This window comes from Rutidosis leptorrhynchoides, chromosome 8 (assembly GCF_046630445.1).
Source record: "Rutidosis leptorrhynchoides isolate AG116_Rl617_1_P2 chromosome 8, CSIRO_AGI_Rlap_v1, whole genome shotgun sequence".
Classification (NCBI taxonomy): domain Eukaryota; kingdom Viridiplantae; phylum Streptophyta; class Magnoliopsida; order Asterales; family Asteraceae; genus Rutidosis; species Rutidosis leptorrhynchoides.
Genome location: NC_092340.1, coordinates 38694223 through 38710411, shown reverse-complemented (window position 1 = coordinate 38710411; position 16189 = coordinate 38694223). Strand labels below are relative to the sequence as shown.

The window sequence follows — 16189 nt, the reverse complement described above, 5'->3', positions numbered from 1 at the left end:
CAAAAGACGTATGGGAGTCAATCCATTAAACCTACTCGAAAGCAAAAGATGCAGCACAAGTGTATGACGTTAAGGTAAAAACAATGGCGGCAAAACAAGGTACCAAAACCGTCACTGAGTATGGTTTCGTGATGTCAAAATTGCTTTCTTAGGTGGCATGGTTAAAAATTGAGCTGTGCAAGGTACTAGAAGAAAAAAGATCTGCAATACTCAAGTCAATAAACTTTCTCCTACCAATAAAATGCAATACCTTCTATTTTGGGCTGTCTCAAAGGAACACTAATATTGTATGTATTCAAGAACAAAATGCAGTACCTTGGTTCGGTTTCACTAAATCCTATTGTATGCATTCAAGTTTCAAGCCCTTCTTTTTTAGAATTTAACTTACTATTGTATGTATAGAATTTACAAAAAAAACACATCAAATTATGTAGCAAAAAATATTGCAGATATCATACATAAATGATTTTAAAACTTGAATACATACAATAGGATTTTTTGAAGTTAGACGCATACAATAGTAACAGGTGTAAAGTTCGATATACTACCAAATTATAAACCCTTCTTTAAAATGTTCTGATGCTTTCTTCTTTAAAATGTTCGACCCACATACATTTTGTTCTTTTCATTTATTGGTATTAATTAAAACTTTGAAAAATAAAAGCTTGGTTTATCTTGTACATCTGCAAATCAAGATTCATCATCAGCAATAAAAACAAGTCAAGAACTTTCTCAAGAATTACCTGCAAGAAAGACAAGTCTGTTATCTAGACCGTTTGGGCTCGGCTGGCGCGACAAGAACTAGGTTAATTCTTGACTTTAGTGGCCACTTGGTTCATTCTATGATGCAACTTATTAACAAAGCTAATAATTTTTTTTTAAAACTGCAGACAAAGTCAGAAGAAGTGATGGGAAAATAATCACAACGGGCAATCTACAAAGCGGAAACAAACCCGTTTGACAAGCATTTCCCGACCCGTATGAACCCGTGAGGAAACTAACAAACAAGCTATATCAAAACCAACCTAAATCAGTCCCAATTTAGTACCAAATCAGCTAATAACAATAATCGAGCACACACAATACACACGAGAATTTTTACGTGGAAAACCTCTCAAAATCGAGAGTAAAAACCACGGGACTCGTAAGCCACTTAAATTCCACTATCATCAACAAAGAGAACAATACAATAGGTCTTCTCTAGATCATATAGAGGTATACAACATCATCATACTCTTGAACTACAACAATCAACAAGTATATGAACAACCTAAAAAGACAAAAGAGGAATTATCTCACCCAAAAATCTGCTCTCTGTTCCAGCAGCAAGAACACGACCTACAGACCTTATTAGACGAATTCAACGGTTGAAAATGTTGGCACTGATGTCAGGAAGACACAGTCCAAAAATTGTGAAGATTCAACGGTCGGATCTCCGGGGATCGAAGGTTTTCTGGCCTGCTGTCACTGTAGACGGGAATTGGGGTTTTGACTCTTTTTCTTGATCTCTCTTGCACTCTTGATAATGAAAACAGCTGCAACTTGATGTTTTAAGATGCCCTCCTATGCTTGACCAAGTCAACCAAGCAATGGGCCTAATTTTGTTGGGCTTGGGCTTGTTAATACTTACTCATATTTGGAAACCCAATAACAAAACCCAACAAATCTCCCCCTTTCCAATTATGAGGAAGGAATCGCCATCCCGGCGATCGAGCAACATACCTTGAGCTTCTCACTTGCTAAAGCCTTTGTGAACATGTCGGAACCATTATCATCAGTGTGAACTTTATCAAGTTCAAACGAACCATCTTCAAGACGTTCTCTAATCCAATGATACCGCACATCTATATGTTTTGTCCGCTTATGATACATAGAATTTCTAGCCAAATGAATCGCACTCTCATTATCACAAAGAACCACATATCGTGATTGTTTAAACCCAAGGTCTTGTAGAAACCTTTTCATCCACAATAGTTCTTTGCACGCTTCTGTTGCTGCCATATATTCAGCCTCGGTCGTAGACAATGCAACACACTTTTGTAACCTTGATTGCCATGAAACTGCTCCCCCTGCGAAAGTCATCAAATATCCAGAAGTGGATTTCATGTTATCTTTGTTTCCTGCCATATCTGAGTCTGTATAACCAACAAGCATCGGCTCTCCATTTCCGAATGTGATACCTAACTTTGAAGTACCTCGTAAGTATCTCATAATCCATTTAACCGCTTCCCAATGCTTCTTACCCGGATTTGACATAAACCGACTAACAACACCTACCGCATGAGCTATATCTGGCCTAGTACACACCATAGCATACATCAAGCTACCAACTGCTGATGCATATGGAACTATATCCATCTCCTCAACATCCTCCTTTGAAGTAGGACAATCTCTTTCTGTTAGCTTAAAGTTGTTTGTAAGAGGGGAACTAACCACTTTAGCATTCTTCATGTTGAATCTACTTAGCACCTTTTCAATGTATTGCTCTTGTGATATATGTAACGTCTTAGCACCTCTATCTCTAGAAATTCGAATGCCAAGAATCTGTTTTGCTGGCCCCAAGTCTTTCATAGCAAAAGACTTGCTCAATTCTCGCTTCAACTGCGCAATTCTTTTAATATTTTTACCAACAATCAACATATCATCAACGTATAACAACAATATGATGAAATCATCATCACCAAACCTCTGAAAGAAAACACAATGATCTGAAGTTGTCTTTCGGTAGCCTTGCTTTCCTATAACCGACTCAAACTTCTTATACCACTGTCTCGGTGCTTGCTTCAACCCATATAAACTTTTCTGAAGTCTACAAACATAATTTTCTTTACCCTTAACCCGAAAACCTTCAGGTTGCATCATGTAGATTTCCTTATCCAAATCACCGTGAAGAAAAGCAGTCTTGACATCCATCTGTTCAACCTCAAGATCAAGACTAGCAGCTAATCCAAGAACCACTCGAATAGATCCCATCTTCACAACCGGTGAGAAAATCTCATCAAAATCAATACCCTTTTTCTGGCTGAATCCTTTAACGACTAACCTAGCTTTGTACCTTGGTTGTGAAGTAAGCTCATCTGTCTTCACTTTGAATACCCATTTGTTTCTCAAAGCTCTCTTGCCTTTAGGTAATTTCACCAGCTCATAAGTATTGTTCTCATGCAAGGAATTCATCTCATCTTGCATAGCTTCACCCCACTCTTTCTTATGCTCATCTTTCATTGCTTCTGAATAACATTCTGGCTCCCCCCCATCAGTAACTAATACATACTCATCAGCAGAATATCTAACAGAAGGATGACGGTCTCGGGTAGACCGCCTAAGTGGGACAAATGGGGGCATATCTGGTACTGGAATCTCTACCTGCTCCGGAGCATAATCATCATCAGTACCATGTTCATCATTATGAACATCATCTCCAACATGTTGTGGAGTAACTGGATCCAAATCAACAAGATCAGCACTAGGTTGAGGAACTGAATCTGTCTTATCAACATCTTTTAACATCTGATCTTCTGTAAATACAACATCTCGGCTTCGTACGAGTTTCTTCTGAACTGGATCATATAACCTGTACCCAAAATCATCTTCACCATAGCCGAGGAATACACATGTCTTAGTCTTCATATCAAGCTTTGACCTCTCATCTTTGGGAACATGAACAAAAGCTTTACATCCAAAAACTCGTAAATGACGGTAAGAAACATCTTTGCCGCTCCAAACCCTGTTAGGAACATCAAAATGCAAAGGAACACAAGGGGTTAGATTAATAATATGAACTGCCGTATTTAAAGCCTCACCCCAAAAGGAATCGGACAACCCTGCATGTGAAAGCAAACATCTAACTCTCTCAACCAAAGTTCTGTTCATCCTCTCTGCTAAGCCATTCAACTGAGGTGTCTTTGGTGGAGTCTTTTGATGCCGAATACCATTCTCCTTACAATAAGCATCAAATCTGCCAATGTATTCACCGCCATTATCAGTCCGAATACACTTGAGTTTCTTCCCCGTTTGCCTTTCAACTAGTGTATGAAATTCCTTAAACTTTTCAAATACTTGATCCTTTGACTTTAAGGTATAAACCCACACCTTCCTGGAATGATCATCGATGAATGTAACAAAGTAGGAACATCCACCAAGTGTCCTAGTCTTCATAGGCCCACAAACATCCGAATGAACTAGATCAAGTATGTTCTCCATTCGAAAAGGAGAATGACTCTTAAACGCAACTCTGGTCTGTTTCCCTGCCAAACAGTGAGAACACTTACTCAAATCAATACCACTAACACCCGACAACACATTCTTATTGAACAAGATAGACATCCCCTTTTCACTCATGTGGCCAAGTCTTTTATGCCACAACTCAGTAGAATCAACATTGTCCACTGCGTTAACAATGTTCTGGATGATCTTCGGACGCGTGATGTATAATCTTGAGTCTTTCTTGCCTCTTCCCACTATCATAGAACCAAGAGTTAGTTTCCAAATACCATTACCAAAACCGTTATAATAACCATCATCATCAAGAATGCCTGTTGAAAGAACATTAAGTCTCATATCCGGAACATGTTTTACATTATGCAAAACTAACTCCATTCCCGTGTCAAATTTCAAACAAACATCTCCAATACCAACGATCTTTGATAACCCGGCATTACCCATCCTGGCAAATCCATAGTCACCTGGAGTGTAAGATGAGAAGTGATCTCTACAAATTGCAACATGACATGTAGCACCACTATCAACAATCCAACTCGTGTCATCATGAGTAAGATTAATCATATCATAATCAATACAAACAAAGAACTCATCTGTGATAGCGTTAACTTCAACCTTATCATCATCACCACCATCACTTTTCTTTTGTTTATTCTTGTCATATGCCTTTTTCTTCTCATTCTTCAACTTTGGACAATACCACTTTGTGTGCCCCTTTTCATGACAATTATAACACTCAACATTAGCAAATTTGCCTTTGCGTGAGCTGCTACGATGATTGCCTCTTTTACCCTGACCTCTACTATGACTTCTCCCCCGCTTTTCTGTGACCAAGATATCTGACTGTGAAGAGGAACCTTGTGACTTTCTTCTCATCTCTTCATTCAAAATACTACCCTTAGCCAATTCCATGGTGATAGTACCATTCGGTGCAGAGTTGGACAAAGATGTCCTAAAAGTCTCCCAAGAGTCCGGTAATGTACCAAGTAACCAGAGACCCTGAATCTCATCCTCAAACTTGATACCCATACCTGCAAGCTGATTTATAATACCCTGATATGCATTTAGGTGATCTGTAATAGGAGTCCCATCATGATACTTCAAAGCCATCATCTGCTTAATTAAGAACAACTTGTTATTCCCAGTCTTTCGTTCATATAACTGCTCAAGCTTTTTCCATAAGGCTTTAGCATCAGTCTCCCCAGTAATATGATTCACAACATTATCATCAACCCACTGCCGAATATACCCACATACTTGTCTATGCAAAATTTTCCATTGAGCATCAGATTTTTCCTCAGGTTTATCCTCAGTAAAAACAGGCAAATAATAATCTTTCACATAAAGAAGATCCTCCATTTTACCTTTCCAAACATGATAATTTGAACCATTTAAACTAATCATTTTACTTGTATTAGCTTCCATCTTTCACACAAGTCAAATCAAATAACCTAGCTCTGATACCAATTTGATGGGAAAATAATCACAACGGGCAATCTACAAAGCGGAAACAAACCCGTTTGACAAGCATTTCCCGACCCGTATGAACCCGTGAGGAAACTAACAAACAAGCTATATCAAAACCAACCTAAATCAGTCCCAATTTAGTACCAAATCAGCTAATAACAATAATCGAGCACACACAATACACACGAGAATTTTTACGTGGAAAACCTCTCAAAATCGAGAGTAAAAACCACGGGACTCGTAAGCCACTTAAATTCCACTATCATCAACAAAGAGAACAATACAATAGGTCTTCTCTAGATCATATAGAGGTATACAACATCATCATACTCTTGAACTACAACAATCAACAAGTATATGAACAACCTAAAAAGACAAAAGAGGAATTATCTCACCCAAAAATCTGCTCTCTGTTCCAGCAGCAAGAACACGACCTACAGACCTTATTAGACGAATTCAACGGTTGAAAATGTTGGCACTGATGTCAGGAAGACACAGTCCAAAAATTGTGAAGATTCAACGGTCGGATCTCCGGGGATCGAAGGTTTTCTGGCCTGCTGTCACTGTAGACGGGAATTGGGGTTTTGACTCTTTTTCTTGATCTCTCTTGCACTCTTGATAATGAAAACAGCTGCAACTTGATGTTTTAAGATGCCCTCCTATGCTTGACCAAGTCAACCAAGCAATGGGCCTAATTTTGTTGGGCTTGGGCTTGTTAATACTTACTCATATTTGGAAACCCAATAACAAAACCCAACAAGAAGAGCATACTGATGTAAAGGTTGTTACTTGTTGGCGATGAACAATACCTAATGGTGGTGCAAAAATTACAGGAGAAGCTAGTAGAATAGCAGCTCGATAAATGGAGTAGGTACCGTTGGCTGATGATGGTATTGGTTAGTAGATGAAAACGATGTCTATAAATAAGGTTCGGGTAAAATTTCAGTATCTTGTGTTCAGATTGGTTTTAAGAGATACTATTAGAATAGTAATATTTTCTGTACTTTTTTTTTTCTTTGATACAGTTTATATAATAACTTATATATAAAGCTCATTAGCCATTTGTTTGTTTAGTTGTTAAAAAAACCCTTGTTAATTGGGTAGATACTGATGCAACTGCGTGCAGCTAACTCAACAACTTCTTGTCTGCCTATAACTATAGTTTTGCACAAGTAGGATGTTATTTAGTACCCAGCTTGTTCCTTTTTTTTTTTTTTTTTTTTTTTTTTTTACAGTAGCCTTCGAGTAGATCTCCAGGTGGTGTATTCTTCGATTTCTTGATGTACTGTGCGGGAGGGCCTCCCCCTTTACTGCCTCGAGTTTTTATATTAAGAATCTTATTGCTTTTCGAAAAAAAAATGGCCCGTGCCTGCACTGAAAGTTGAACTCTTTAACAGTTCACATATACTACTGCATTGAAAGTTGTACTCTTTAACAGTCTACATTTACCCGTAAGTCCGTAAGTCTTCATCACTCTCGTCGATACGTGAGTGTTGTCACCAACGGGTCCCAACATGGCCAGCCCAAAATAAGATTATATTCTTCAAGTAGCAAATTATTTGAGCACTTGTGGTCACCTTATATAACAGGAGATGTAGCTTTATCATAAATATTCCAGGCCTTTTGCTGCACCTGCACCTATTTTCATTCTCGTGTTCCAGTCGAGTTGTTTATCAGGATCAAGATCTGAATGTAATACAAGATTATAAGTTTAATCAAACAGATTTTACTAATATTTAGCCGAGTATTACTATAAATAGAAGGGTTTTGGTGTAAAAAATGCAGTTAAACTTGCAACAATATGAAGTTTGGGGACCAATGGTGCAATTTTGTCTCTTAAATCTTTATAAAATATGCCGTTCACAAAATATTTATACAAAATATAATGGTCAAACTTCTAGCTTGGAATATAACCTTCAAATACTAGCTCTTCAACTACTAAGACTAAGTTTTCGCCAATGTCTCGATCAAAGATTGTTTTCCATGTGAGCTTCATATTGGCGCCAATATTAGCGGCTAGCTAAAGGCTAGCCATTATTGCTTTGTCCTTCATTTCGTGATTAAGCAACATTTTTCATCGCGAGCAACATGCATTTTTTTAGGGACATTTTGCTTTTTAAAGTTATACTACTAATTAAATAATTTAGTATGTGTGAGGAAAAATGTGATGGATATGTCATGGATGTGAGTGAAATGTGATGTGTTACACATGGCCGATGGGAATGAAATTTTGGTGTGACATTGATGTAGCACTGAGTTAATTTTAAGAAAGATTTCGTGAATGGGAATGGTCTAAGTTGTTTTGTCAAACCGGGTGCTTTAGATAATACATCAGATTTATAGATACATACAATAAATAGTGGCCCTCTACTTTTTTCTCTCACAAAGCATGTAAAATGATCAATCATATTTTATAACGACAAAATCTCACGTATGATCCTACATCACTAGTGGTCCTTGTATATTTTTTTTCCTTGTCGTGGATGGCCCCTGTGATTTTTATTGTGAATCACCGATGGTCCCTGTGGTGCATATCCATAGGGACCATCCATGACGAAAAAATACAAACTACACGGATCATCGGTGATTCAAATGCAAATCACAAGGATCATCCTTGAAGGAAAAAAAGTATAGGGACCATTGGTGACTTCTGATACAAATTACATGAACCATTCCCTGATATTTTGTCTTTTATAACTTTAGAGGAATATTTATCCCTATGAAGAAATACTTAAAATTCAGAGAATAATTGAACAACAAAAACTAGTCATATGAAGGTATGGTTTTGTAACTTATGTAAACATTAATGGTCTATACATTATGCAGAAAGACTTGTACACTACATCAGATTTGATCACCTTAGTGCAAAAGCAAAGTAATTGCTTTGAACAATGAGAATTTGAAGCCCCAAAAGAGCAACATCATGTAAAAGTAAAAATGATAATAGATCACACAAGCCTGTTTTCATATGCTAAATCATATCCAGCCTTCGAAATGAAAGACGTAAAAGAATACAAAATGTAGTACGTAAAACAACAACAAAACATTAAAAAGAATTAAACATGAACGATAGTTCTTTATCAGACATCTTTCTCATATATGAAGAAAGTCATAGTACTATTCGGCTACAAACTACAGATACTCAGGTCTCATTCAAGTTACATGTGGTCTTCGTTGCCCTCGTCCCCACCATGCCTGAAACACAATTTACAAGTTGAAGTTCAGACTCATAAACGTGCATATCAAACATTAGATTCTCGTACATAATACATAATAACTAATTATATTATAAGCCAATAACATAAATACTAACCCAATGAATGTATCTTATTATGCACTAAAAGTTATCAACGTAATAGCCCTATGTACTAAACTATAAGAGAAATTCATTGTAAATAACACAACTAAGGGTGGCAATTTCAACCTCCTGACTTCAAATGAGGTTAATTTGGGTAACTTCTAAAAGTTAGAATGGGGTCAAACTGGTCAAGAGTTGCTCAAATTGTAGAACTATTTAAAACCTCCTAAATCGATTTTATTTGAAATAGAAAAAAGATTATTACTTTACTAGTATAGACTAGTAGTCTAGTATAGATGTTATAATATATTTATGTTCAATACAATAACTATTTCTTTAAGGTAGGATGTCAAAAAGTGTTTTACCGAGTCAATACAACGTATGCTAGCCTGTATTGAAAAGTTACCCGATTTGACCCCTTTCGAGACTCGCCCATGTTGCCACCTCTAAACAAAGAAACGGCTCCTATATTTCAAAATATAGATATAGATGAATAAATGATTGTTATTGAGTTAGACAATATACCGGCAAGATATTTAAAATCTAGCTTTTCTGCCCAACTGAAGATTTTCCAATGCAATCGAAGCACGAGTGATATCCTCTGAAGAATCATCATTTTCGTATCTCCAATCATCGTTTCTGTAGCTAGAGTTAGAGGAACCTCCTCTTCGGTCTGAATATAACAAACCACAAATACTAATTAAAATGAATAATAAAATGATTAAAACAGAGGAAAATTAATTACTAATGTTAAGGAAATGTAACTCTTACCAGATGTTTGGGAACCGGGACCTTGTCTAGCAACAGAAGATGAACCTGACCTTCGGTTTCGAGAGTCAATAGAGTCCTGATCGGGACCCGCTGCTCTTCTTCCACTACCTCTTCCTTGAGATTGATCCTGAAGAAATCAAGCCAAAGTAATCGGTTGAATTTAATTTTGCTTTGTGAATTTTTGCTTCAAACCACATTTTTGTAAGAATATTTAGTTTTGATTGTGTTACCATGCATTAAATAAAAAAGAATACTTCATTTATTAGGTTAATGCGACTTTAATACGTCAAAAACAAAATCTATTCTATTAGTATTAGATAGAAATGCTCCGTAGTTGGTTGGATCCATAGTTACACTATCAAAAACTTTACAAGGGTTTCGGGTAAGGATATAATGTGTTCCAAAATCTTCTATCGACTATTAACATTAACAATACAATTATTATCCTAACATTTAAGGTAATATAATATAATAATATAATATATAATATAACAGAACCAAAAGAATCATTTGACGCCTAATTATAAATAGTATATATCTCCATATGCGGTAGCAACATAATATTAGTGCAATTGTAGTTATTACGTCACTTAAATATCAACATATCTAGCCAGAGATTAAACCTAAACATCACATTCTCTTCAATCTTCGTGTACAAAGAAAAAATGTGAAGATATACACAATGCCGCCCCTTTCTGCTTATACCGCCCTTAAATATATACGGCTTATAGCATTTTATGTTATTTTGAACATACTACCAAGTACAACCAAACCTACTAGACTAATGCATGTTTAATAACTCAACCCTAGTTAAAAAACAACATGAGAAAAGAATGTCAAACCACATATTTCAAGAACCCTTCAAGCACATCTAACAACAACGGACCACTATCTCCGTTTCTGTTTATATTATATCCCTCCTTATCACCGAAATCTCTCAACTCCGCTTTCCATGCATCCTTTTGCTGCAAATGCACGTTTACTTACTCCACACTCAAACGGAACTATGATTGAACATAATAAAAGATAACAAAAACAGTAAGATATACAATTATTACCAAATTACACTCGGGCATATAAACTTTTAGTGTGTGGTTCAGCTGCGCCCAATCCAAATATTCACATACCATAGCAGTTAAAAGCCGGCCTGAAAACATACCAACGAATGTTATTAAACAGATATTTGTGCAAAGATTTAACCTTTTTATAATAACAAAAAATAGAAATTCAAAATTTTTGATTGGCCATACCTGAAGATGTAGCATGAAGATGTTTTGCGCGATCGTTGCAGCTACCCAACAACGCAGGAGGTAAACCGTCATCCTTTTCAATCACCTTATCCTCTTCCTCAATCGCCTCGAACACACTTGCTCTAAGCTCCGCCTAACATCAAAAGCAAACGTATAAAAGTAGTCAACAACCAAGTTATCGTAGAAAACATAAATACAAGTAGCATAACTAAAAAATCAAACATTTTTCTGATTTCTTCAAATAGTTTAACCGAGAATCGGGCCTTTAATACAACTAGATTACTTTTAAATCTTCCATAATCTTAAACGTTCTACGCATTAATTTACTTCATATAGTTTATACTTTCTTCATTAATGTTCGAAATCAATATAACTCTGTAAGTCCTAATAGATTGAGAAAAAAAAACTAACTAAACAAATTAATGTCACATGTTTGATTCTAACCTAAATACACTTTAGACACACAATAAAGCATCAAAATTTTAATCAATCTTGTATACACAAACACATCCACGATACAAATTACGTGATATGTAGATACCCGATCTAATCATCTTAACAAATACCGATAAACTTTCAATTACAAAAAAACAAAGTGGAACAAAGATACGAACAAATTGAGGAATAATGAATTTAAATTAAATTAAATTAATTAAATAAATTAAATAAAGTAATAAAGGGGAAATGTGTAAAATACTCGGATCTTAGCGAGAACCCCTTTCTTTTCTAGGGTTCGAGTGACGAGCGTTTTGAGGTCCATCATTTCTCTGGTATAATCGTCCATCTTTCTTTCCGATTGTTCTTTGCTGCTGCTGTTGTTCTTCAGTTATGTATTACACGGAGTAGTAATTAACATATGATTTTGATTATGGGTGGTATTTTGAATTGAATTGTTTTCCGACCTGTTTTGTCATAAATTCGGGTTTGTAAGGCGTGATCCGATAGTTGCATACGGGTATTCTTAATCTGGGTCCTTACCGGGTTATATAATTCCGGCTCAGTTATTGTAACTTTTTATTGATTTAAGATATTTTTATTAATTTTTATTATGTCTTTAATTTTTTTTTGAACGGCAATTATATTAACAAAAAAACCCGAAATGATACAAAGGTTCTCACAAGACAATACACAAATTGAGACACTATGCCGAGCTAGAATCCCTATGTGCATCAACAAGTTAAACAAGTACATCCTATGATTAACTCACAATTACATACAAAGAAGAGAATTGGGGTTATGTAACCACACTAGCCAATCGATACCCACCAACTCGCTTTTTAATTTGCATCTTTTTCCAATCCATTCGAAGCTCTTTACTTGGATCTCACAAAGAGCCGAAGGAGAAGACCAACCCGATTTCTTGAACACCATCTTATTCCTATTTTGCCAAATGAGATAAGTGCTTGCCCAAATTGTTGCTTGCCAAAACTCCGCCCCCATCATCGAACATTGCACATTGTCATCCCCACTTGTGATGCTATTAAAACAAAGATGACTTGACCCTAAACCCCACCAAGAGTAAATTTTGTCCCAAATGCCTCGAACCAATGGACATGAAAATAATGCGTGTTCCACCGTTTCTACCTCGTTATTGCATAGAGGACAAAGGACAGAATGAAGATCAATACCCCTTTTATCAAGTTCCGACAAAACGGACAATCTTTTCCTCCTTGCCCTCCATACAAAAACACCCACTTTTTTTGGAACCAAAATGTTTCTTTGCGTTGGAATACATGCATTAATCGAAGGTGACCGTAAATTCATGATTAAATTGTCAAGTATTTTAGTTGAGAATTTACCGGAACCACCGAGCTTCCAAACCCAATAATCCTCCCTATCAACTTGCATTATGGTTCTCGAGATCATCCCTTCTAGATCAGCTAGTTCGCCCAACGTCCTACCCGTAACTTCACGGCACCATCCCCAGTTTGCTGCGCAGCTTTCTCCATTCCAAACCAATCGGTCCGACACCAATGCGTCCATATTCGACTCCAATCTCACTAATCTTTTGAAAGTATCACCTAGTGGCTTACTGTTTAGCCATGCATCCACCTAAAATTTCGTCTTGTTCCCATTGCCAATAATCTTCGAAAACGAGCTAGAGAATTCGACGCCCAACCCATCAATCTCAACACCTGTTTTTACAATCTTGCTCCAAGTAGTGTTAGAATACAATGAATGTTTATTCCCACCCGATAAGATTAACCCCGAATCCCCATAAATGCTTTTAATGACACTAACTCACAAGGAAGCGGGCTCGGTAAGAAACCTCCACCACCACTTGCCGATTAGTGCCAAGTTTTTATAATTAAGAGACTCAAAGTTTAGTCCGCCATTCGTATAAGGGCGAATGACATCATCCCATTTGACCCATGAAATTTTTGACATCCCTCCCGCCCCACCCCAAAATAAATTTCTTCTTACACACTCGAGTTTTTTAAGCACACAAGGCGGGGCACGGTATAGTGAGAAGAAGTACAATGGCAAACTATTAAGAACCGAAGACACGAGGTGTGATGACCCGGAAATTTCTGACCAAATTTAAACTTAATCTTTGTATGATTAACATTTCCGACACGAAAAGCAAAGTCTGTAAAACTGAATCTCAAAATTTTTGAACTACTTTTATATATTTAAATACCCTTCGGTTGTTTTCGACGATTCGCGAACAATTATATGTAAATAGATACATATATACTATAACTTGAAAAGGTAACAATGTATTAATTGTTTGATACCGTACATTAAACTTATTGGTTTAAATATCTATTTGAATATATATGATAAGTTGAAATATTTATTATTAAAATTTATTATAAATAACTTCCAATGTGTATTTAAAAACTGATTTATGTATATTAAAAAGATATATACATATATATAATTTCAAGTTATTTAGTAAACGATAGTAACATTCGTTTATTGAATCGATTGATATTTAGATAAGTTAACTAAAGCGTTTAAGATGAACCAGTAAAACACTAATTTGCTACAGTATTTTCAAATTGCTACAGTACCCAAAATGCTACAGTGTTTTCGAAAATCACTATTTGCTGCAGTAAAAATTGACTATGCTACAGTGAATTGCTACAGTAGTATTATTATTAATTAGTATTATACATAAAATACTACGACGAGGTCATGAGCGTGTCACTTTCAAAATGGTTTTCAAGCGGGATAGAGCTAAGGAAATTATGGGTTATTGCCAAGAAGATTATGGGTAATGTTCGGGGGTATATTTGTGAATCAAACCTAGTGTTTATCATCTCCGTTGCGTCTACGTACTTTCCTACAATATTGAATCTCAATATTAATACGTTGAAATCTACGGTTATTTGGTAATCCGTGTTTCGATCACATTTTGGTGAACGACTTTATATGCTGCTAAGGTGAGTTTCATTTGCACCCTTTTTAATTGCTTTTACAATCTATATTTTTGAGCTGAGAATACATGCAATTTATTTTAAACGCAATGGATACAAGTACATACTAAATTCTACACTGAGTTTAAACCGAAAATCCCTTAGCTTTGGTAACTAGTAACTGCCAGTTATAAGAACTGGTGGGCGCGAGTAGTAGTATATGGATCCATAGGGCTTGATATCCACGTCCGAGCTAGAGCACTAGCCTTTTAACGGATGTATGCTATTTGAGAAGCGTACACGTTGGTTTGCGTGTATTATTAAGATGATTATACAAAGGGTACAAATTATATATACGTTAAAGTTTAGTTACCAGGGTGCTCAATTTCGTAGAATATTTTGATAAACGTTTCGGATGAAACAACTGAAATCTTGTGATCCACCTTTATATACAGATTATACGAAACATTAAAACTATGAACTCACCAACCTTTGTGTTGACACTTGTTAGCATGTTTATTCTCAGGTTTCCTAGAAGTCTTCCGCTGTTTGCTTTGATGTTAGACAAGCTATGTGCATGGAGTCTTACATGACATATTTTTCAAGGAAACGTTGCATTCACCAAATCATCACCATGTATCTTATTTTGACTGCATTGTCAATGGAAGTACTGTTGTAAACTATTATTTATGGTGATTGTCTATATGTAAAAATCATCAGATGTCGAAAACCTTTGATTTAAATATTCATTTATGGTGTGCCTTTTCAAAAGAATGCAATGTTTACAAAACGTATCATATAGAGGTCAAATACCTCGCAATGAAATCAATGAATGACGTGTTCGTCCATATGAATTTGGAGCGATCGTCACACGAGGATGGCACGTCCACCAAAAGACATCGAGCGCGCTCTCCAATCCGATAGCCTTTTCTCAAACTTGTCAATTACCGGTTTCCAACTATCGAATTTATTCATATTTCCCCCAATCGGCAACCCAAGATAAGTAAAAGGAAATGAACCAACACGACAACCAAACAATTTTGCCATGGAATCCACCTCGATCTTATCTACCCCCACACCAAAAAGATTACTCTTGTTATAGTTAACTTTCAAACCGGAACACAATTCAAAACATTTAAGTAACTTCATGAGGCTTTCAATATTGTCTAAACTCCACTCACCAAAAAAAATCGTGTCATCCGCATATTGAAGGTGAGAAATCGGAACATTATTTTTCCCAATTTTCACCCCATTATAAATCCCGTTTGACACCGCCGATTTAGTTAGCCAATTGAGTCCTTCCGTCGCTATGATAAAAAGAAAGGGCGAGAGAGGATCTCCTTGTCTAACGCCTCTTCCAAGCTTGAACTCCTTTGTAGGTGATGTAGTGACCCGAACTTTTCCATGTTTATATATATATTAAATGAAATTGTTATTTACATGATTAAGTGTTTCCAACATGTTAAGCAATCAAACTTGTTAAGACTTGATTAATTGAAATAGGTATCATATAGACAATTGACCACCCAAGTTGACCGGTGATTCACGAACTTTAAAACTTGTAAAACTATACGATGACATATATATGGTTATATATAAAGTTAACATGATTTTATTATAAGTATGTATCTCATTAGGTATTTTAACAATGAGTTATATACATAAAAATGAGACTATTAATTTAAGAAACTCGAAAACGATATATATAACGATTATCGTTATAACAACGTCTTACTAGGTACATATGAATCATATTAAGATATTGATACACTTGGTTAATTATGTTAAATGATAGGTAAATATATTATTAAGTGTATTAACAA

The 16189-nt window shown here is 35.9% G+C and overlaps 2 protein-coding genes across 2 annotated transcripts; both read right to left on the bottom strand.

The window, feature by feature from the left end:
- Positions 1 to 9513: 9513 nt before the first annotated feature.
- LOC139862692 (protein TONNEAU 1a-like) lies at positions 9514 to 11941 on the bottom strand. Its single transcript, XM_071851316.1, has 6 exons — positions 11702 to 11941; positions 11005 to 11137; positions 10813 to 10901; positions 10597 to 10719; positions 9755 to 9881; positions 9514 to 9656 (listed from the first exon to the last, which is right to left on the bottom strand). The coding sequence occupies exons 1-6, from the start codon at positions 11786 to 11788 to the stop codon at positions 9520 to 9522; spliced, it is 696 nt and encodes a 231-aa protein (XP_071707417.1). The 5' UTR covers positions 11789 to 11941; the 3' UTR covers positions 9514 to 9519.
- A 272-nt stretch (positions 11942 to 12213) lies between these two features.
- On the bottom strand, positions 12214 to 12987 carry LOC139863324 (uncharacterized). The gene has a single exon (XM_071851959.1). It carries the CDS (start codon positions 12985 to 12987, stop codon positions 12214 to 12216), a length of 774 nt encoding a protein of 257 aa, XP_071708060.1.
- Between the last annotated feature and the right edge of the window lie 3202 nt (positions 12988 to 16189).